Genomic DNA, 23,364 nt, shown 5'->3' on the forward strand with positions numbered 1-23,364 from the left:
CACACCGTGAGTAATGGCTCAGCTGGGATTCCCTGTGTGGCTCTGCCCCTTATCCCGCCTCAGGCATGGACATAAGCAGGTGCCAGGAGAGAACCTCAGGACTGAGGGTTGGAGACCCCGGAGCCGGGACTGGGCTCTGGCTGTGTGGCCTTGGGCAGCTGCTTGACCTCTCTGAGCCTTGAAGTCCTCATTTGAAAATGAGGAGGACAAGTCCAGAGGCTCTCCAGAGCCCATGAACAGGAGTTTCCCCGGGTCCAGCCCCTACCTCCTGACTCAGACCTCTGGAGGTGGGGCCTGGTGATTGAATTCCCTTGCCTGGACTGCCCCGGGGTCTTTCCGGGTATGAGAGGCAGGAAGCATCTGCCCTCCAGAGCCTGGGGACCAGCAAATGCTAGAGGGGGTCAGGCAGAAAGAGAGCGAAAGTGGGGGGCGCTCCTGCACGGGCAGTGTGGGTTGGCACCAGAGGCCTCCCTGCAGCTTGGAAGCTCTCTGTCCCCCCACCCACAGGCGGTTCACGGGAGATGGTCAGGCCCCCTCGGCCCTTAGGGGCAGGTGGCTGGGGGTCCGGGCACTTGGTCTGATTCCCACTCATCCACTAGGGGGAGCCAGCGCACACGGCTCGGCCTCCCGCGGGCTCTGGGCTCCAGCCTGCCTTCCGGTAGAACAGCTCAGCTTCGGTTAGAGAAGGGAAAGAAAGGTTCTAGAAGTTTGCTGGGCTCTGGATGGCCAGCGTGGAGCCTGCGGCGGCCAACACGGTGTCCCGCGCTTGAAGATTTGTCAAGAGGGCACATCTGCTGAGTGTTCTGACCACACACACAGAGCAAAGGGATGCCCAGGAGAGCTTGGTAGACAACGGATATGCTTGGTCCCTCGATCGTGGTGATGGCATCGCGGTGTGTGCCTGCGTCCACGTTCCCCGCGTTGTGCACGTGAGATCCGTGCAGTTTTGTGGAAGCCGGCTGCACTTCAGTAGAGCCGCGGCAGGGGACAGGTGGTGGCGGCCTGCCAGGAGCAGGGCCGGGCCGGGCATGTGGCTTCTCACCCGCCGGATCCTGTTCTGCGCCCGCCGTGCAGCTCAGGAAACGGGCGCGTTACTGACGGCAGCCAGGTGCCGGTGCCCACCAGGTGTCGGCCAGTGGGCATTCGCCTGGCTGGTCTCGCTCGGGGAGAGGACCCGTTTCCGAGGGAGGACTGAGGCGCTGGGCGGTGGGTGGGTGGATTTGGGGGGGGGGGTTGTCTCCGTGACGCTCGCTCCGGTGTGGCCTCTTGGGGGCCACCGTCCTGGAGAGAAACCAGTGTCTCTCTTGGTCCCTGTCCCCGACGGGAGCCTGGAAGAGGGAGGGGTGCCCAAAAGGGAAGCCACCGCCAAGCGGGAACCGCAGGCCCTCTGGGCCCCTCCCTGCATCTCCCGGATCTGTGCAGATTCACTCACGGCAGCTTCACATTGGAGGCAACTATTTATTTTCATGCAGATGAGACGCTCAAGAGTGTTTGGCGCATCCGAGATCTTAGGAAAGCGAAACCTCTGCAGACGTGCGCTGCTTTCGTTATGGCCCGGTTTTCTCTGGCGTCAGCACTTAACGTTCACTTAATACGGAAAACGCCCGCATTGTTCTTCCTCGGCTGCCGCCACCGCCCCTCCCCCCGGGCCCCTGGTCTCTCTGGTGCCACCTGATCGGTTTTTATTCTCTTGCTTCTGCCCTTCCAGTCATAAGTTTGGGAGAAAAGTCATCTATTTCAACTATTTGAGTGAGCTGCGCGAACACCTCAAATACGGCCAGCTGATCGTCCCCCCCGAGGTCCTGCGGTGAGTCAGACCCTCTTCCGACAGCCGGGGAGAACACCTCCGTGGTTCCACGGGCCTCCGTCCAGTCCCGCCAGCGTGGAAGGCTTAATTTCCAAACGTGCGCCCAACGGATCCGGCCCAGAAATCTGCGGCGTCAACAAAGATGCCGGCTGCTGACGCAGAGAAACGAGGCTGCGGGAGGCCGTTGGCGGGACACGGGAGGTTATTCTCTCCCCGCGTCGCAAACTGATTTTAAAAAATAAGCCGTGATCGTAGCTGCAGTTTGCTGCCTTGGTATTTGCCATTTTTGCTTTTGAGCAGAGAATTAGGGGAATTTCTCGGGTGTGTGGAATGAAGCGACCCGAGGCAGTGGCAGGTGCTCTGGAAACCAGCCCCGCCCCCCCCCCCCCCCCCCCCCCCCCCCGCCGTGGCTTCTGCTGAAACCCTATTAGTGCATCTGTCACTTCATTTTATGTGGCTCTGTGGTCTCTCCCGTGGGGTCAGGGGAGCAGAGGAAGGCATGTGGCCGGTTGGCCCCACAGCCAGCACAGGGGCTGGTCTCCAAGTCCCTGTCAGGCACCCTCTGCCCTTTGCAGTCCCCACTCCGAGGGCTCGCTGAGGGAGCAGGGTCCTCGCCAAGCCGCATCGAGCTGGGCAGCCTTGCAGGGGCAGGGGAGATGTTAGCTCTTCTGGGCGCCAGGTCACGTGCCGGAAGTCGGGCACACAGAGCGGTGTAGGCAGTGACCTTGCCCTTGGAATGCTCCCACGCGGTGGGGACCACAAGTCCGTGAGAACAACTAGGGAGGGGACTATCAGGGAGAGCTTCCGGGAGGAGGTGACTGCTGAGGTGAGTTTCCAGGGGACAGGAAAGGCTGGGAAAGGGTGTGTCCAGCAGAGACGTGGGTGAAATGTTGGCCAAGGGTTGGCAGGCGAGGTTGGACGTGTGCCGGGGTGGGATGAAGGCCCAGGACGGCGGGGGATTGTGGGGGCGGGGGGTGGGGTGGGGGGCGCATGCACACGCGCACACAGCTGCACACGTGTGAGGTGGTGGTGCGGCACGTGGGCCCAGAAGCGTGAGGCTCGGGGCACCCGGCCCGTGGCCCGAGGCTCCTCCCCCGCGAGCTGAGCGCCGCGCCTCTGCTGTGTCCGCAGATACGACGAGAAGCTCCGGAACCTGCACAGGGGCCAGGTCCCCGCTCCCGCCAAGACGCCGCCGCCGCGGCCCCCTCTGCCCACCCAGCAGTTTGGCGTCAGTCTGCAATAGTAAGTGAGCCGGTCCGCGGCCTGCTCGTTTCCTCGGTGGGACCGTGGGACACTCCCACGCCCCAGAGAGGTCGTCCCCAGACCCTTGCCTTCCGCAGCCCAGCTTGCCCTGCGGAGAATGCGAAAGGCGCCCTTTCCCTGCAGCGGGGAGTGCACGGCGCGTGCTCCCGCCGTGCCGCGCCAAGATCCGGCGGCGGCGAGCAGAGCTCTCGTCGCCGCTGCTCGGTGCTGCTCGCCGGCTGCGGTGGCTCCCGGCTCCCAGGCCACCGCCGGACACGTGCCACCACCCCGGAGTGCAGCGTGGTCTTGTTCTTTGCTTTGGCCAGCGAGCCGGCGCCACCGTGGGGCAGGCCACGTCGGGAGGGGAGTTTGGGAGCCACTAAGCGAGTTCATGTCGTGGTGACGGCAGCCGGTGGACATGCCAGCCCGAGTGACCCGCTGACGCCCACGCCGAGCACGAGGGAGCAACGCGCTCCTGTCGGGTCTAAGCCCCCGAGCAGGGAGTGTTCGTGTCACAGCGTGTCCTGCCCTTCCTGGCTGATCTCACCCCTTCTTAGCCACGCGACCCTGAACTCACTCCCCACCTCAGCTTGTTTGCTTATTTCTGGGGTGAGCGAGGTGGATGACGTGAGCTCAGGCCTTTGACGCCCCCTCCCAAAAGGGTTCCGGGCCAGCTTCCTCTCTTCGGAGACTCCTTCCGAGGCACCTTCTCCGGGAAGCCTTCCTTGATGCTCTGGGCTGTATCCAGGGCCCTCCTGCATCACCACCCCACCCGAGCAGGCTGCCCCGGGAGCCTCTCTGGGTATTTCCCCCGCTTGGCAACAAGTGCCTTGGCCGTGCTCGTGCGCTCTGCTTCGGGCGGTTGGCCAGGATCTCGGGTACCTGGGATGACGGAGGACAAAGGAGACGTTTTATCCCGCGGCCCCGCCGGGCGGTCGGGTCTGGTCTACACCACGTGTAGGAAGACCAGGGTCTGCAGGGTGGGGGTGGGGCCCACCAGGCGGTCGTTTCGTGTCGGAAGGTGGCATGTGGTGTGCTTTCCCACGCAAAAAGCTGGTGACCTTTAAGATCCACAGTGGGGCTCGATGAGGTTTGGAGGAATGAGAACGGAGACTCTCGGGGTGGTGTCCTGGCTGGGGCACTGGGGGGTGCCTACGTGCTGCCTCGTACCTGTCACTTGTCCCTCCCGAGGCATCTGGGCACAAGGACCCTTCATTGTTCCCTCCTACGGGCTCCGGGGCCACAGGGGAGACAGACGCTGGGGACCCCCTCTTTCTTCTTGCCTAGAGTGAAGGGGTTAGGATGTGGTGGGAAGAATGATGGCGTCCGGGGATGTCAGTGTCCTTCCTGATCCTGAGCCCCTGGTGGTGTCACCTTACATGGTGAAAGAAACCGCAGATGTGAGTCGGGGAAGGATGGTGGGACGGGGAGGGAATGATCCCGGATCATCCAGGCAGCCCCGGTGTCATCACAAGGGTCTGTCTGAGTCAGAGAAGAGGCCTGAGGACAGAAGCGGAGGTTGGAGTGACATGGGACCTCGAGCCAGGGGATGCAGGCCGCCCTTTGGAGCTGGGAAAGACAAGGAACAGACCGTCCCTTAGAGCTTCTGTAGAACTACAGCCGTGTTGACCTGTTTTACCTTCTGACACCCCCATAAGTACAGGATAGGAAGCTTCTGTGGTTTTGAACTACAGAGTTTGTAGCGATTAGTTTATAGCAGGTGTAGGAAATGACTGTGGGGCAGGGAGAGCTATGTGGGGGAAGGAGGTACCTGGCGGGGGGGCCTAGGAGAAGGAGCTGAGGGCGGGGCTGGTAAGGGGGTGGGAGTCGGCACCTCGGGTGTGTCACCACAGCTAAAGGAAGGCCCTGCCTTCCAGAACTTTCTGAGATGATAGACATGGTCCTCACTGCCAGGTTGTGGCTGTTGAGCACTCGAAATGTGACTAGTGCAGTTGAGGCACTGAATTTCTAACTTCATTTAATTTTAATTGATGTAAAAGTTTTTTTAATGTTTATCTATTTTGAGAGAGTGTGTGCATGTGTGGGCATGAGCAGGGGAGGGGCAGAGAGAGAGAGAGAGAGAGAGAGAATCCCAAGCAGGCTCCACACTGTCCGTGCAGAGCCGGATGTAGGGCTCAAACCCACAAGTCCTGAGATCATGACCTGAGCCGAAACCAAGAGTCAGACGCCCAACCGACCGTGTCACCCAGGCGGCCCCAACTGATGTGCCCCCCTCCCGCTGCCCCGCTGGACAGCTCAGCTCTAGACCTTTGGGGTCTCACCGCTGCCTCCCCTCCCCAGACACGCACACAGGTGGGGTCTCCCCGGAGAGCTATATTGTAAGCACTTAGCGAACGCAGCATATGTTGACCTACAGTGTTCCCGAATGTATCCGGAACAAAAATTTACCAAAGTTTCCTTCTTTACCCGCTGTCAATATGTACTGGAGTGACCTGCTCCCGCCCGTGGGTGTGGCCCCGGCACCCCTGCGGCCCGCCTGGGAAGGCGGCACTGGCCGATGCAGTGACGGCGGGCCCCTCTGGGGGCGCTGGTGAGAAGGGCCCCCCCCAACCCCCCCGCGGGCCCAGGCTCCAGGATTTTCAGGCCTGAGGCTTCTGCTGTGTCTCCGCCTTCAGCCTGGCCTGTGTATCCGTGCTGCTTCCGTCATCAGTCCCTTCATCTGACGACTCTAGTGATGCCTTTCAGATCGCCGATTTCGTTGTTCCAAACCACTTCTGTCTCCTGTTGTCTAATAATAAAACTTTATTTATTTCAAGTTTATTTATTTATTCTGAGAGAGGGAGAAAGAGCATGTGAGCGGGGTAGGGGCAGAGAGAGAGAGGGAGAGAGAGAATCCCAAGCTGGCTCCGTGCTGGCGGGGCCCGATGTGGGGCTCAAACTCACAAACCTCGAAATCGTGATCCGAGGGGAAACCGAGAGTCGGACTTTAACCGACTGAGCGCCCCAGGCGCCCCTGTGTAATAAAGCTTTAAGAATGAAAGACGGAACACCTCTACCTCGTGGATTTCTACAGCCATGTCTCTGAGCACAGTATGGGGGAGTCACCCTGGGACCCCTGTCTTGAGCAGGTGTCTTTCAGGGTGCGTTGACAGAGTTTGAACTCCAGAGATGTCCGTTACCAGATCGAAGACAGGTATTAGAAATGCCTTTATAAAGGTCTTGGTTCATTCCTGTTCTGGGGCCAGTTCTAACTGTAAAAATCAGTTCCTTGTCTTTTTTTTAACGCCCAACGTGGGGTTCGAACTCACAGCCCCAAGATCAAGAGTCATATGCTCTGCCCACTGAGCCCGCCAGGTGCCCCGGTTCCTTGTATCTTTAGGGAGTGCTGAGTCTCACTGGACAACCTTTGGAAAACGTCGTGTGTGCCACTTTGAGAGATAATCCATGCGATTGCCTCTTTAAATTAATATTTTATGCCGTTTCGTTGCAAACGACTACAATAAAACGGCAATAAACATATTAAATAGAGTACCAAATATGTAATTTGTTTGGACTGTGAATGAATGAAAGTCATTAAAATTCATCACCAAATCCTATTCACAAATGTTAATTTGCTGAGTTAAGTTCAGAAGCACACAACAGAAAGCTGTCACCTTAGAACAAGCTAATTAAGTTAACGTATCAAGGGGGACGTCAGAGACTCGAGGGATCTTTGGCCCTTGCCATCGCTGAAGAGAGAAAATGCACGTGGGCACTTAGTACGGCTCTATCTGGGCAGATACGGGGTAGTGGAAAGAGGGAGGGCCTCCTCAGGGCAGAGGGGGGATGCAGGTCCCAGCTTTGGGAAGTCAGGCTGGTTAACTTAAGCAACCCCAGTTTCCCTCCCTGTGACTGGAGGTGAAACCATGCCCTCCCCACCTCCAGGGCCCGGGGGGGGGGGGGCGCATAACAACAGGGTGTGCGGACCACGTGAACCCGTTCCTGCTGCCAGGCTTGCCTGCCGTTAGTCCTCCTTCACAGTCTCCTCCTCCAGGAAGCCTTCCCGGATGACTCTACGCACACAAGGACCGTTTGTTAAAGACACCGTTCTTTTCGCCACTGAATTGCCTTGGCATCCTTGTCAAAAATCAGTGGCCCATCGCCTGGGTGGCTCAGTCGGTTGAGCGTCCGACTTCAGCTCAGGTCATGATCTCACGGTCCGTGAGTTCGAGCCCCGCATCGGGCTCTGTGCTGACGGCTCGGAACCTGGAGCCTGCTTCGGATTCTGTGTCTCCCCCTCTCTCTGCCCCTCCCCTGCTCATGCTCTGTCTCTCTCTCTCTGTCTCAAAAGTAAATAAAACATTAAAAAAAATGTGTTTTTAAAAAGAAATGCAATTGATTTTTGTCAGCTGATCTTATAGCCTACTGCCTAAGTAAAATCATCTATTAGTTCTTATGGATGTTTTGTGATTTTTTGTTTAGTATTTTCCACATCCAAGACCCTGTCGCCTGTAAATAGAGATACTTTCACTTCTTCCGGTTCATCCGGGGTGCCGTTCACTTCCTTTTCCTGCCTGATTGCACTGGCCGGACCTCCAGTGCTGGGAAGGAGTGGGGTGAGCACACATCCTTGCGTTTTCCTCTTCTTACTGGGAAGTGGCTACGTTTTTTCAGCATTAAATATGATATTACCTGTGGGTTTTTCATAGATGCTTTTTATCCGGCTGAGGAAAAGCCCTTGTGTTCCTGGCTCATTGAGCGGTGGGTTTTGTTTTGTTTTTTTCCTATGAAGGGATGTGAGATTTGGTCATGTGCTTTTTTTTTGCCTTTATGGAGACGATGACAGAGGCTTTGTCCTTTATTCTAATAATATGGCGGTTACATTGATCAGTTTTTATGTTGAACGAACCTTGCATCCTTGGGATAAATCGCATGTGTTCCTGGTGGATAATCTCTTTCTACGTAGCTGGATTTGCTTTGCTGGTACCTTGTGGATGATTTGGTGTCTGTGTTCGTAAGAACTGATCTGCGGTCACCTCATACGGCAATGTCTTTGGCTTTTCTTCGTGGGAAGTTTTAAAATGACAGTTCAGGGGCGCCTGGGTGGCGCAGTCGGTTAAGCGTCCGACTTCAGCCAGGTCACGATCTCGCGGTCCGGGAGTTCGAGCCCCGCGTCGGGCTCTGGGCTGATGGCTCGGAGCCTGGAGCCTGTTTCCGATTCTGTGTCTCCCTCTCTCTCTGCCCCTCCCCCGTTCATGCTCTGTCTCTCTCTGTCCCAAAAATAAATAAACGTTGAAAAAAAAAAATTAAAAAAAAAAAGTTCGGTGTCTTCACGCATTATACCTTCTCAGATCTTACATTCCTTCTTGAGTCACTTGCGGTAGTTTGCGTCTTGGGATTAGAGTTCACAGCTTCGTTCATCACAAACTGGTTCTTAGTAGCGATAACGTTACTCACCTTGCCGCCACGGCACAAAACTCGTCCCCTGTCCCTTCTCCCCTCTGTGTCGTTATGGGCACACCAACTAGGTCTTAATTTTGTGCCCACTGGCACACATTTGTAATTCTTGCTCTGCTCTGTGGCCTTTTAAGTCAGATAAGGGGGAGAAAGAGGCACTAACGGTCACACCCGTAAACTCTTCTATAAAAGAGATTCCCGGTGGCATTTCCTTCACCTGTCTGCTCCGTCCTGCACGTACAGGTGAAGCAGGTGGGCAGGTGGGAGAAGAGAGGGGTGGGGGGCTTCCAGACTCGGGGGGGAAGCGGGTGGGTCCCCCTGCCCACACCTCTCCTGCTCCTTCCGCACCTGCAGGAAGTGGGATGTGGGGGCGACGGAGGCAGAGGTCCCCTTTGGGCCGTTCGTTAATGAGCAGGACCACGTGACTCCCAGCTGCTCCTCTCCCAGAGCGGACGGTTCCAGCTGACCCAGCGGCCACTTGCACGAGGAAGGGAGTGAGGGGTGCCCGGGAACACCCGTCTTTGGTCTCCTGCACCGTGTGGCTGTCCGGAGAGCAGAAGCCGCCGTCCTTGGGAAGGGCCTCCGGGGTGGGGGCCGGGCCGGGCCTCCTTGGGCTCTGCTCCTAAGTCGTGTGCCAGCCTGACTTGCCAGGACCCCCCCGCCCCACGGGGAGTTTTGGGGGCTGGTCTTGCGAACGATACAAAACTTGCCACTTCCTCCTCCACCTCCCACAGAGGCCAGCTGTGCAGGGGTGGGGGGTCAGTCCCACCAGACCCCGACCCGGGATGCAAGGCTGTGGTCTGCTCCGGCTACAAGGGCTTGGGAGTCCGATTCTCACTTGAACCCTTAGGCCGTGTGACTTCCGGTGAAACGATTTGCCTCTCTGAGCCGGCTTTGTCTTCTGTCGCCACGCGGGCACGGCGATAGAGCCAGCAGGCCTGGCGGCACACCGGCGCACCCTCGGTCCCCTGCACGTGGCGGTTGTCCACGTGCACTGCCGGGTTCCGTGGGTGCCCGCGACCTCCCGGCCGCCTTTGTGGCCCAGCGAGGCGTTCCCGGAACCGGGAGGGGCCGAGAGGTCAATGACCACTTCAGAGGGCCGGGAGAGCCCGGGTCCCCAGCCGGGCCGGCCAGCTCCTCCTCCCGCTCCGTCCCTCCCATCGCTACAAAGCTACAGCCTGTCCTCACTCGTGTGCCTCTCACCTCCAAAACCAGGGCAGGAACCTGCTGATCACTCCCAGCGCGTCCCCAGCGGGGAGGGGCTACGAGCAAGGATTATGTGCCGAGAACCCCCGGTGCCCTCTGGGGCCAGACGGTTGGCCGGGAGCACATGGTGCTGGCCCAGGAATAGCGCTCGGCTGTGGAGAGCCCCCCGCCTGCCTGCCGCATGCACCTTGGAACTTTAGTTCAGGCTGTGGGTCTAGTAATCCGTGCGTCCTTGTGGAGACCTGACCCTGGCCTTGGCCCGCACACATGGGGGTGCACAGGGAGGGACCCAGTGAGAAAGGATTCGCTGCTGCCCTGGGCGTCCCCTCTCAGCCAGGAAGCACCCTTTATCCAGAGCCCCTGGGGCGGTTGTCATCCTCTGCACTGACCCAGGCCACTGAGCAAGCCCCTCTCTGAGCCAGCGGGTGGGCGATGGGAGGGAGGAGAAATCCATGACGTGGGTTTCTGCGCTGCCGAGAGCGGTCATCGAATCCCAGGGGATGAGTCGCTCCGTGGCTCACCACGAGAGGCCCGTGAGCCCGGCTGGAGGTCCATGCGCCTTGAGGGCACGGGGGAGGAGGCATGCTTGGCTGGGGGCCCTGCAACTTTGGGCACACCCCTTCTGGGACCTCAGTGTCTCACCATCTTACAGGCCCCTCCCCACCCTGGAAGCCTGCTTTAGAAAAAGGAAATGTGGGGGCGCCTGGGTGGCGGCTCAGTCGGTTAAGCGTCCGACTTCGGCTCAGGGCATGATCTCGCGGTTCGTGAGTTCGAGCCCCGCGTCGGGCTCTGTGCTGACAGCTCGGGGCCTGGAGCCCGCTTCGGATTCTGTGTCTCCCTCTCTCTCTGCCCCTCCCGCACTTGCACTCTGTGTCTCTCTGTCTCAAAAATAAATAAACATTCAAAAAATTTTAAAAAAAAGAAAGAAATGTGAGCTAAGCTGCAGGCAAGGGGGTCTTTGGGTAGCTCATCAGCGTCGGCCCGTTTGACCGGTCTCAGCAGGGCCCCCTCCCCAAGAACGTTCACTACGCCAGGCTTTGGAATCAGCAGACCCAGGCCCCCTAGCTGTGTGACCCCGGGCAAGTCACTGCAGCGTCCTGGGCCCGCTTCCTGGTCCGACACGGGCCGCCCGCGTGTGGCCTGGGACGTCACTCAGCCCCTAGAGCTCCATTGATTTCGATCGTTGGTACATTTGACTCGTAGCTGAACGCAGGCCTCTGTGTCGCTCAGTATTTACTCTTTGCAGCTGGGAGGAGGGCACCAGCATCTCTGGTTTCCAGTTGGGGAAACAGAGGCTGGGGAAGCTAGGAGCCTGGCCTGAGGTCACCCGCCTCCTGAGGGCAGGGCCAGGACTTGCACTGCTCTGGCTCCCAAAGGAAGCAGGAGGAGGAAGAGAGCCACCCGTCCGCCACGTTCCTCTCTCCCTGGGGACGCAGAGAGGGGACCGCCTGGGTCCCAGGCCACCACGTCCCTCTCGGGGACACGGGAGGCCAAGTCAGAGGTGGGGGGGAGGGTCCGCCCGCATTCCCGTGGCAACACGACTCGCGTCACGGGGACCGCTTGGCCGGCCGGTGTTGCTTTGTGTCCCCGACATACAGCTCCTGCAAAGAGACACCACCAAGAAACCAGCTTTCCGTAGAGAGCAGGACACGCATAGGCCTGTTAGTGCTGTTGGCAAAGTTTTCGTGGTTGTTCACGTGGGCCATGTGTTTGGGAGTCCTCTGTAAACCCTGGGGTCAGAGGAAGAACAGAACTGGTGTTGCATCCCCCCGAGGAATCGCGGCGGAAGGACCGCACGCTTTTGGTTTTGTTTTAATTTTCTTTAATGTTTAATTATTTTTAAGAGAGAGAGAGAGAGAGAGAGAGAGAGCGCGGGGGAGGGGCAGAGAGAGAGGGAGACACAGAATCCGAAGCAGCTCCAGGCTCCGAGCTGTCAGCACAGAGCCCGACGCGGGGCTCGAACCCACGAACTGCGAGATCATGACCTGAGCCGAAGTCGGACGCTCAACCGACAGAGCCCCCCAGGTGCCCCTGACGACCGCACATCTCAGTTAGGCCCGGGCCTGCCTCCAGCTGGGCCGCCTTGGGGCTCTGGGGCCTCTCCCAGCATCCACAGCCCATCTCGAATTTGGGCCAATGAAATCACAACGGAAACTAAACGGACAAGATACGGGAGCAGGGCCTGTGGGCTCAGATGCGTGGCTCATCCCCGGCTGCGCGTTCTGGACCGTCTTCCGTTACCTGCTGTCACGACAGCCCCCTCCCCCGGCACTTAGCAGCCTCAAACAGCCGCCGTTTTGTTACGCGTCCTGATTTCTGGGGGCCGGGAATTTGGGCAGAGCCCAGCTAGGCAAGCGTGCTCCGGGGGGCGCTGCCAGAGGTCGCTCCGTGGCGTCCAGTGGTGGCCCAGCTGCTCCTCCGGAGGGCCCGGGGTCCGCGGCGCCGCCTCACGTCCTGGCGCGCGGCCGGGAAGGCTGGGCTCAGCTGGGACACGGCCTCCCCACCGGACACACCCAGGGTGGCCCCCCTTCTTACGGGCCAGCTCGCGGTTTCTGGCAGGGGTCCCTGGGACCACGGTGGAAACTGCCAGAGTCTTCAGGCCGAGGCCCGGAAACCGGCCGGTCGCTTCTGCCGTATTCTCTGGTCTCAAAACAGCTTTCTTTTCTGGGTTCTGGGCTCGTGGCTCCGTCCCCCACCTTCAAAGTGCTCCGCTCTGACCTCTGCCTCTGTTGCCACATCTGCTCTGAGTCTGGGCCTCCCCTGGGCTTATGTGGGGACGGTCCATGGTAATCTCCCCACACGGTGCTGGGGGACAGCGGACACGGAGCCTGCGCTCTTTGGAGAGGAGCAAGGAGGCCTTCTCGGAGGAGGAGAGCTTTGGCTGGGCCTGGAAAGAGAAATAGGGAGGGTGTACCTGCAGCGGGGAGGGCGCAGGGTGTGCTGGGAGCCAGCCCGGAGGCCTGAGACCCTGAGACGTGGGAAAGACTGGGTGTCGGTGGTGAGTTTCCGTTTGCCCACAGCGTCCGAGGCAGGACGGGTAACGGTGCCGCGTGCCCCGTGTGAGCGCCATCTGGGTCGCGAGGCTATACGGGCGGGATGGCGGTGGGGAGGTGGTCCCCGCTGCCCTCTCTGGCCCCGAGAGAGGACAAGAGGAGGCGGCCTGCTAGGGGGGCGGTGTGCCAGCGCCTTAGCGGGGAGGGGGGTCCGAGGGCGACCAGAATTTCTGTGCATTTCCTGTAGCATCCGCTTAAGCGTCCACGGTCGGGACTCCGGCCCCAGTTTTAGTTTAATTTTCCGTTTTACAATTGTTCCGCCTTTTTGTTGTTGTTTAGAATTTTTCAACTTTATTAGAGAGAGAGAGAGAAAGCACGAGTTGGGGAGAGTAGCAGAGAGAGAGAGGGAAAGAGAGAATCCGCAGCAGGCTCCGCACCGTCAGAGCGGAGCCCGATGCAGGGCTCGAACTCGTGAAGTGTGAGATCGCGACCCGAGCCAATGCCAGACGCTCAACCGACGGAGCCACCCAGGCGCCCCAGCAATCGTTACGTCTTTGGACGGCGTGACGTCATTTGCTCCGTAAGTCACGTTCACTGAATGGTTTTTGGAGCACCGGGGCCTGTCCCACGGCTTTGCTGGTGTTAAGCACTCTGGCGGGCAGGTCCAATTATCGTCCCATTTAACAGAAGAGGAAATAGAGGCATGGGTGTGGGGGCAGGTCGAGGGGTGTATCTGGGCCTCTCAGCTTCGGCGGCAGAACCAGGATTTGGCCTCAGGAGGTCAGATACCAGAGCCCGCGCTTTTGGTTTCCGTCCGGCTGCCTGTGTATCTCGGTGGTGTCCCCCCTGCGCCGGGCTAAGCGCGTGCCCTTAGTGGATGCTCGCCGTCCCGTCTCTGCTCTTGCCCATCTGCGACTTACGTCTGCGTAGTGGTTTTCATACTGTGCTCAGAGGCTGGCTTCCGGAGCCTGCCTGTCTGGGTTCGGATCCCGGCCCCGCTCCCGTTTCGTCGAGTGGCTCAACCTCTCAGAGCCTGAGTTTCCTCATCTGAGTTCCAGCCACTCTGATGATGGCACCCGGAGAGCTCCGGGGCAGATGAGGAAGGAAGCAGCCTGAGGTGGTTTCGGTGAAAATCGTCACGGGTGGAGCCCAGCTCCAGCGAGGCTGGAAGCCCAGATGATACCCCTTCGGCCCTGGCTACCTTCAGCCTGCGTCCCGCTGTGATGAGAATGCATGCCAGTGGCTGCATTTTAACGCGCATTTTGGGGGCAGGGGTGCTGTTACTCTGCACACGTATCTCCGGGAATCAGGGACAGAGCGCTGCCTTTGCCCCCGGGCCCTCCCGGGGGTCATGGTCATGATCTCGCGGTTTGTGGGTTCGAGCCCCGCGTCGGGCTGTGTGCTGACGGTGCAGAGCCTGCTTGGGATTCTCTCTCTTTCTCTCTCTGTCCCTCCCCTGCTCGTGCTCTTTCTCTCTCAAAGATAAAGTTGAAAGAAAGAAGAAAGAAAAGAAGAAAGAAAGAAAGAACTGTCCCTCCCGCTGCTCGTGCTCTTCTCTCTCTCTCAAAAATAGGTTGAAAGAAGAAAGAAAGGAAGGAAGGAAGTGAAGGAAGGAAGAAGGAAGGAGGAAAGGAAAGGAAGGAAAGAAAGAAGAGAATAGAAGGAAAGAAGGAAAAGAAAGAAAGAAAAGAAATAGGAAGAGAAAGAAAAGAAAGAAAGAAAGAGAAAAAGGAAAGAAAGAAAGAAAGAAGAAAGAAAGAAGAAGAAGAAAGAAGAAGAAAGAGGAAAGAAAGAAAGAAAGAAAGAAGAGAAGAAAAAGAAAGAAGAAAGAGAAAGAAAAGAAAGAAAGAAAAGAAAAAAGAAAGAAAAGAAAAGAAAAGAAAAAAAAAAAAGAAAAGAAAGAAAAAAAAGAAAGAAAAAAAAGAAACGAAACTCTCTCCTTGGGATGCCTTGTTCACTGTCTGTGAAGCAGGGATAATAACAGCCTGTCTTGTCCTCCCCTTCCCCGTCGGAATCAAACGAAATGACGAATATGCAAGTGCACGGCCAGGACGATGCTGTGTATTTGTTGAGGTGACTGATTTTTCCAGAAGAGCTGGGGGTTGCTGAACTTTGGGCTGTTCTCGGGGAGCCAAGGCAGGAGGCTGAGGTCCATATTTGTGTGTTAGGATTGGAGGCGTAGACCTGCCCCATTCCCGTCCCCGTCTCCCCAAGGGTCCTACTTGATGATGGAACACAGTGAGACCCGGGGGAGCTAGGGACCGCGGCCAGGCGTGTGGCCACCTCCCTGCCCCCGGAAACCCTTTCACAATATATCGGTGACGTCTGCTTCTTGCCGTGACAGAGTCATGGAACAAACTGACCGTCCTGCCCGAACGTAGAGAGACACACAAGCCCTATCATGATAGGTGTTTCCAGACGCCAGGCAGCATATGCAGCAGGGCCGTGATTCCAGAGAGAAAGGAAACGAACAGAGCAGACCCTCCGACTCCCCCGGCTCACTGCCCGGGGGATGTTTCCAGGCTGCAGAGCAGGGAGAAGCCAGACAGGCTCCAGTCTCTTGCCGAAGTGGGGTAACGGAGTTCAGAGTTTGGGGGCTCTGGGTGGGTGACCTTGTGGGACAGAGTTCCGGGGGGGGGGTGCTGCACAGAGAGTTCTCCACAGACTGTCCCTTCAAGTCTTTGAGTGTTTAAACTGTCTATATGTAAAAGGAAATCAAAGTACCACCGGAAAACAGTAGGGCCCCGAAGCTATTGGAGCCGACACAGGGCTGGGCGTGGTAAGTGTTCTCCCAACTTAAAGTGGAGACGTCAGCACTTAAGGCTTTGGGTGCTGTTTCTGTCTTAGCCGTTGAGCTACATTGGCCTTAGTCTGAAGACTGCTCGAGAGCCCCCCTTGCAAAATTCAAAGCGATCCTTGAAAGGCTCTACCTGTTCCCAAATGACTTGATGCAAGACAGAACAAAGTTCATCTCCGTTCAAAAGAATACCAAACGCAAACACACAAACCCCAGCAACCAACAGTGTAAAGTTTCCAAAGAAAAATTACAAGGTGGGGCGCCTGGGTGGCGCAGTCGGTTAAGCGTCCGACTTCAGCCAGGTCACTATCTCGCGGTCTGTGAGTTCGAGCCCCGCGTCGGGCTCTGGGCTGATGTCTCAGAGCCTGGAGCCTGTTTCCGATTCTGTGTCTCCCTCTCTCTCTGCCCCTCCCCCGTTCATGCTCTGTCTCTCTCTGTCCCAAAAATAAATAAATGTTGAAAAAAAAATTTAAAAAAGAAAAATTACAGGGTGGGAGCAGGGAAACGTGTTCCGTAACTAGGAGAAAAACCGGTCAGGAGACACAGACCCAGCATATTCGTGTAGGTTTTCTAGAGAAACAGAACCAAGAAAGAGGATATTTATTATAAGGGATTGGCTCATGTGGTCATGGAGAAGTCCCAATACCTGTAAGCCGGTGACTCAGGAGGGTCACTGGGGTAGTTCCATCCTGAGTCCTAAAGAATAAAACAAAGTCAAGAAAAGGGAGAAAACGAGTAAAGAACAAATAGCAAGATGCTAGATCTAAACCTAGCCGTAGTGATGATTACATTAAACGTAAATGGCAAAAACATTCCAATTAAAAGAGATTCTCAGTTTGGATTACAAAAAAGGAAGCTCCTACTGATGTTTAAAATGTAAAACGATAAAACACTATAGATTAAAAGTAAAAGGGTAGAGTAAGACCTGCCATGCAGCCACCAACCAAAAGAAAATTGGAGTGGCTGTACTAATATCAGGCCAAGCAGGACAAGAAATAACCCCAGGGACAAAGAGGGGCATTTCGTAATAAGACATAATCCTAAAAAGTTACAGACTAGTAACAGAGCTTTAAAATCCACGAGGGAAAACGTGGTAGAACCGAGGGAGAAACAGACACACGTGAGGAGACGTCAGTATCCTTCTCTAAGTAATTGACGGAACAAGTAGAAAATCAACAGTCTAGAAAACTTGAACACAATCGGCCAAACTAACCTAGCGGACGTTTAGAGAACCGCAAAACACATGCTCTTCTCAGCTACGACGTCGCAGAGCAGGACTCCAGCAGGCGCGTCTGACTACAGAGCGTTTTCCCCTCCATCCAACCGTCTCCCAAATATGCTGCCTTCCGGGCAAGAGCGTTCAGCACGTGAGAAAGAGACAAACAAAACGTTTCACGCGGGAGCCCAGCGGGGCCGTAGAATGCTCACGGTGGGCGGCTGTGACTTCACATCCTCTCTGCCGGCTGGGGTGGTGTATTTGTGGCTGTGTTTTAAAGTTGCCTTGTATATCAATTCTCTACCAAATGAACACGGTAAGAGCCTGGGTCTTAGCAGCCTGAGGCAGCACGTTAGGTTTCCATCAGGCATGTTGTTTGATTGGTCAGCACATGGTCCAGGTTTCCCGGATCTGCCCTCACGGCCAAATCCGCTCGTGCCTCTGGTCCTCCTCTGTGCATTTCCCCCCTGTCTGGAATGCTCCCCGCCCCCCGGCTTTGGTCCTCCACAAGCTCCTACTGATACCTCAAAACCTAGCTCAGAAGTGGCCCCACGTGAAGCCATCCCCGTTCCCCAGGTCTCCCCTGTATCATGGTGGAGCCCTCAGCTGCTGCCCTAGTGTATTATTTCTGCCTCTCTTTTGGCCACCAGAACACCTACTGTCTGAGCACCGAGTCTGCGTCTGTCCCTGTGTGGCTCCTCGGTCCTGTGTTTACACAGAGATGTGGAGAGGACCTGTCACCTCCAGGTAAAAACTGCTTTCTTTTCTTTTCCCTCAGCCTCAAGGACAAAAATCAAGGTGAACTCATCCCTCCTGTGCTGAGATTCACAGTGACATACCTAAGAGAGAAAGGTAAGTGAGAGCTGGCTTCAGCCAGGGGTGTGAGGGCCTCTGGGAGGCCCATCTCGTGTCCCGGGCACCGTGCAGACCGGGGACTTGGAGGGGCTGGGCCTCGTGCGGGAAGGGTGACCAGCACGGGATGGACTCAGGCACACAGAATGTCTGGGTTTGCATCCCGGCTCTACTGTGTACTTGCTGTGTGACCTTGGGCAGTTACTTACCTTCTCTGGGCCTCTCATTCCTCATCTGCCCCATGGGGTTCATGACAGTGCCTGATTCACGGGGTTGCTCTGGGGCCTAAATGAGATGATACATGTAAAGCTCTCCGTGAAGAGACCCCTTTGATATGATAGATAGCTTGGTCTGCAGGTGCTGTCGCCAGTGGGGTGGGCGCACTCGGTGATCAGAGGGGGTGCGCCTTGTGGCTCCTCCAGGACTCCTGCCCGAGGCCAGAGTTCCCAGATCCACAGGAAAAGTGTGGACCCTGACAGGAGTGTAGTTCTCTGGGCAAACAGGCTGCTGGGGGGGGGGTGGCCCCCCGCAGGCAGGTGCCGCAGGGTGCAGGGGGGGGGCGCGTCCGACGAGCAGTGGGAGCCGTCATTGCTGGGGGCCCTGGGGGGCCTTTTACCTGGCGCGCCCTCAAAACTGCATGTCCTAATGCTAGAAAGTTCTATGAGCTGGCGCCTCTCTAGCCGGAGGATCTGATTGTCGCTTAGAATGGTCTCTACTTTGGCGAGAAGTCCTTCGCGGCACCTCCCGTTCTGTTCCGTGTTTCGGGAGCAGAGAGAAGATAGTGTGTAAGACCAGGTTGTCAGAAACCGGGAGAGGGAGTGTCTCCCTTTTTAACGTATCAGGTCCTTTATTTATGAAAAAATAAAAAACCCAGCTCCAAGTGGGAACTCAGTATTGTATTTGTTGAATGAATGCACGATCAAACATGTACCCTTTGGGCACCTCCCTGCATCCAGCCCTGATTGAGGTGCTGGGGTTGCCATGGTAACGGCACTCCCCCCCTCCACCAGCCGCCGTTCTGGGGGCTCACGGTCGCGACCGAGAGGACTCCATTGCGATTTCCTCTGTAAAGCTGTTTCCACGGGTCAGAAGTCCAGGCACACGGGGGTCGGGCTGCTCAGGGTCTCGCAAGCGAAACTCAAGGTATCCCGCCAGGCTGCGCTCCTTTCTGGAGGCTCTGGGGAAGAATCCGCTTCCACCTTCATTCAGTTTGTTGGCCAAATTCAGTTCTTTGCAGAGATGCCTGTGTGTCCTTGGTGGCTGTCGGCCAAAGGCCTCTTTCTCTTCCTAGAGGCTGCACGCTTTCCTTTCCGTGCGGCCCCCTCCACCAACAGAGACCTTCCCTCCTGTCGAGTCCGGCCTCCATGCTTCAAATGTCTGTAGCCAGGAAGAACCCGGTCCCTTTTAAAAGTCTTGCCTGATTAGGTCAGGCCCACCAAAGATGATCTTCCATATCTTAAGGTCAGCTCCTTGGGCCTGAATCCTGTCTGCAGAGTCCCTTCCCTGTGGCGCCTAGATTAGTGTTTGGATCCCGGGCAGAATGAGTGTGCCCCACGGGGTCCGGGACTTTGGGAGCCACCTCAGAAATTTTCCTACTACAATCTGTCAGGAAAAAAAAGAGAGGGACCAGCCACTCACGCAGAGGGGATAGTGCGTGCAAAGGCCGGGAGGAGCAAGGAGCATAGGGCAGACTGGAGGCCGGAGGAGGGGGCCGAGGGGTAGTGGGGCAGGAGAGGCCGGACTGTGCAGGCCCGTGGGAAGTCCCCGTGGGAAGCTGCCCGGTGAAGCCCGGCAAGGTCCGTGCACAGGCGGCTCCGACCTGGATATATTCGTTGAATAGACCCAGCTTCAGAAGGGAGAAGAGGCTGGGGAGGGAGCCCAGTGCTCCCTGTATCTGCCGCGTCCGGAACGGTAGCTTCTAGCTGCTCGCGGCAATAGCCCAGTAGAGCACTTTCTAGGTGTCTCCTACGTCGGGTGACCGCATTTTTAATTTTACTTAATTTTTGCTAATTAAATGTAAATTTAAATCATGACGTATGGCCCGTGGCTGCCATACTGGACGGGTCACCTGTGTCGATGCAGCTGCGGGACTAAGCGGAAGCAGCGTGTATGGAGGCCACCCGGGTGCTTGAACATGTGCCATATCCAGCCTCATCGATTCTTTCTGCAGCCCTCAGAGGCAGGGGCTCAGGGCCTTACTCTGTAGACGGGGTGGCTGAGCTCAGAGAGGCTACGTGCTTTCGCTGCGGTCACACAGCGGGATGAGACAGACTTGGGCTGGACTCCAGGTCTGTCTGACTTGGTTCTCTCTTCCCGGGGGCCACAGAAGTAGGCAGTCAGGTGGGGTTGGGAGTTTGGAAGTTTGAGGAATAAATAAAGGTGGGGATCGCGGGTGGTGGGTGTCGGGGGGGTGGGGGGGATGAACCAAGCTGGAGAGCATTCCCTGCCAGCCACGGGAGGGTGACGCGTGGGCAGGAGGAGTCGTGGAATGTTCCAGAAACCCAGTGTGCTAGGACCTGTGAGGTGCCTGGAGGCTCTCTCTCCTTAGGACTCCGCACTGAGGGCCTGTTCCGGAGATCGGCCAGTGTCCACACCATCCGCGAGATTCAGCGGTTGTACAATCAAGGTGAGTCTGTCCCCGCAGAGACCCCTGACCCTGGGCCTCCCGCCTGCCCGGCCTGCACAGCCCTCCACGGCCGCAGAGCCCCCAGGCCCAAGGTAGCGTGGCTCCCGCCCCCACCCAACCCCCAGCATAGCCCAGGGCCGGGCAGGTGCCCAGGCGAGGCCTGCACCCGGAGCCCCGGCCCTCGGCAGGTGGCCGCACGCTGCCGTTGTGCCTTGAGGGCTTCTCCCGTCATTGCAGGCGGACAGGTGGTCTGAAATGTTCCATGGAGTCTCCATTCGGCAGCCCCTCCAGCGGGCCCGGCACCGCTTTCTCGGCTGCCTGCGGCGACACCCGCAGGTCGGGAGGCCGTGTCGGAGCTGAGCACCCTACAGCGACACTGCTGAGGCGGCTAGCTCTGCTCACGCCCCTGCCCACCCTCCTCATTCCTCTCCCTCGTACGGTTCGCCCGTCCGGTGACAGGGCCGGCGCGGGGCGCGTGTGGACTGGCCGTCCTCAGACCCGTGCGCCGAGCACCTGCATCCGAGGCGGGGCCGACCCACACGGCGGGGGGACTGGGGGCACACCCAGACTCTGCCAGGTGCCCCAGAGGGCCGAGGGGGGCACGTAGCAGCACCCCCCGGGTCCAGCAGGCGACAGGGTCATGCCTGGCGAGAGGTCTCCCCCTCGGGAGTTCTAAAGACGTTTGCGTCGGGGCCCATCATGACGCCGGACTCCGCGGCCCCGTCGGGACTCAGACTTGAGACATTCTGTGTCCAGGGAAGCCCGTGAACTTTGACGACTATGGGGACGTCCACATCCCTGCCGTGATCCTGAAGACCTTCCTGCGAGAGCTTCCCCAGCCGCTGCTGACCTTCACGGCCTATGAGCAGATTCTCGGGATCACCAGTGGGTACCTGCCCTGGGGGGCCCCGCCGAGGGCCAGTCTGGGGGGTGGGGGGGAGGGGCTGCCGGCCTCTTCTTGTTGCCGTCCGACCCCGTGGACAAGTGTCAGTGGCCGGGCCGGGCCACCACCGTCCGTGGGTGGGGGCAGGGGTTGTCGGGTGCAGCTGGGGCGACAGGCAGCGTGGCAGAGGGCGTCTCTGGGTTCGGGGTGCACGGCCCGGTCCAAGGGCCGCCTCCAGGCCCTCCCTGCCCTGCTCTGGGGGAGCCCCCCACCTCCAGCACCCCAACTTCTGTGTGTAGAAGGGGGGTGGAGGCTGGTGGGGGGCAGAGGCCCCGAACCCCCTCTTTGAGCGGTTACCGTAGAAAGCTTGCAGTTAGAAATCCCTCCTCTGCCCTTTGGGATGCGAATCTTCTACACCCAGAACTGTGTCAGGGACCCCAGAGCCGGCTCTGAGATGTAGACGTTCAAGGAGACCCCAGTGTCCCGTGACGGTGGGGGCCTAACCCAGCCTGCACCGCTGACCCCGTCCCAGGACACGAGCAGCGTGTTTCTGCCATGAACACACCCGGATAACTACCCCCTCCCTGACTCTGCTCAGGCCCCCCCCAACCCCTGCACCCCTCCCTGTGCCCTCATTCTCCCTCTAAAACGCCAGTCACCTCAGCCATTCGGCCGTGTCGGGCCGTCCCTCGTGCAGTGGTTATCACCGAACACACATGTTCCTCTTTGACTCTGGCACCTGCTTGCCACGGCCCGTGCGGGGTGGTTGCGGACGGGAGGGGAGTGAGCACGTAGGCCCTGCTCGCCAGGAGCGCTCAGGCTGGCCGCAGGGACAGGCGTGTCATTGAACCGGGTGTGGCAGGGTGATGTGGCTGCAGGGCGTCTGGCACTTACTGGAAGGAAAGCAGGGAAAGGCCTGCTGGGCAGGAGGTGAAGTCTTGTCAGGGTGTCTGAGGTTCCCAGACGTCCCCAGGCACCAGAACCCCCGGAGGGTGCATTAAAACATGGGTCACTGGGCCCCACCCCGGAGACTCATAGGTGTGGGCAGTGGCCCAAGAGTCTGCATTTCTAACTGGACCCTGGGAGATGCTGATGGTCTGGGTTTTGTGCCATGGAATGCCTAGCTCAGCGGGGTTGAGGCACGACCCATGGAAAGCACAAGTGTCTTAGGGGCAAAGCTCATCCTGTGCACCAGGGAGTGGGGCTGGGTTGGGGCAGCTGCTGAGAATTTTTAAAAAATTATATTATGAGAGGGCTCCTGGGTGGCTCAGTTAAGCGTCTTAACTCTTGATTTTGGCTCAGGTCATGATCTCACGTTCGTGAGTTCAAGCCCTGCATCGGGTTGTGTGCTGCCAGCACAGAGATGCTTGGGATTCTCTCCCCAGCCCCCTCAAAATAAGTAAATAAACTTTAGGGGTGCCTGGGGGGCTCAGTCGGTTGAGCGTCCGACTTCGGCTCAGGTCATGATCTTGCAGTTCGTGAGTTCAAGCCCCGCGTCGGGCTCTGTGCTGACGGCTCAGAGCCTGGAGCCTGCTTCGGATTCTGTGTCTCCCTCTCTCTCTCTGCCCCTCCCCTGCTCACACACTGTCTCTTCTCTGTCTCAAAAATAAATAAATGTTAGAAAAAAATTTTGTTAAAAAAAAAATAAACTTTAAAATATAAAAATTAAAAAAAAAATAATAAATTCTATTTTGATGGAAATAACACAGGCACATAGCGTAGGAAACAAACAAAAGCCCCAAAGTCCACAGCAGTGAAACGGGAGTCCCCACCCCCCCCCTGCGCTCCCACGCGGGCATGTACCCCGGCGGGGGCTCCGTGGGCACCTGCCCATCACGCCAGGAGCGCCGCTCCTATGCATGGTCCTGGAGCCTGGCTTTCGTGTGTTAGCATCACATCTCCTCTCTCCCTCCTCATGTGCAGTCACTCATTCTTTCAATGGTCGTGTTGCACCAGCTTTGTAATTTTACGGGTGAACGTTTGGAGCTGTTTCCATTTTTGGTTGGCCCTCCGCTAATTTGAAGACTCAGGAAGTCCCAACATTCTGGTCGTTGAGAACCGAGATGCTGCCCTGAGATGAGAACCGAGACCCTGCTTTCTGGACCGTCTCACTCGGCCAGGCCGCATGGTGACAGGTGTAGGGTCACCAGATCTAGCAACAGAAAACAGAGGATGCCCACCCACCTCAATTTGAATTTCCGATAAAGGGTGAATGTCTGTTTTTTGTTTTTAGCGCAAGTAATATTTGCTCTTTAGCTGAAATGCAAATTTAACTGAGTGTCCTCTCTTTTTTCTGTCAGCCCGTTCTCAGGTGGGATGGGTTTCTCCGTGAAGTCGGGCGAAAG

At 57.6% G+C, this 23,364-nt stretch overlaps 1 protein-coding gene across 2 annotated transcripts in view; it reads left to right on the forward strand.

Moving 5' to 3' along the window:
- LOC115517851 (rho GTPase-activating protein 8-like) overlaps window positions 1-23,364 on the forward strand; it is an 87,068-nt gene that overhangs the window by 59,882 nt on the left and 3,822 nt on the right. For both annotated transcript variants that reach the window (XM_030320898.1, XM_030320896.1), the window contains 5 exons: window positions 1,709-1,807; window positions 2,939-3,049; window positions 17,437-17,510; window positions 20,059-20,136; window positions 20,893-21,021. In XM_030320898.1, coding sequence (XP_030176758.1) covers window positions 1,709-1,807; window positions 2,939-3,049; window positions 17,437-17,510; window positions 20,059-20,136; window positions 20,893-21,021 — 491 coding nt within the window. The remainder of the gene's footprint in view (window positions 1-1,708; window positions 1,808-2,938; window positions 3,050-17,436; window positions 17,511-20,058; window positions 20,137-20,892; window positions 21,022-23,364) is intronic.

Source organism: Lynx canadensis, chromosome B4 (genome assembly GCF_007474595.2).
Source record: "Lynx canadensis isolate LIC74 chromosome B4, mLynCan4.pri.v2, whole genome shotgun sequence".
NCBI lineage: Eukaryota > Metazoa > Chordata > Mammalia > Carnivora > Felidae > Lynx > Lynx canadensis.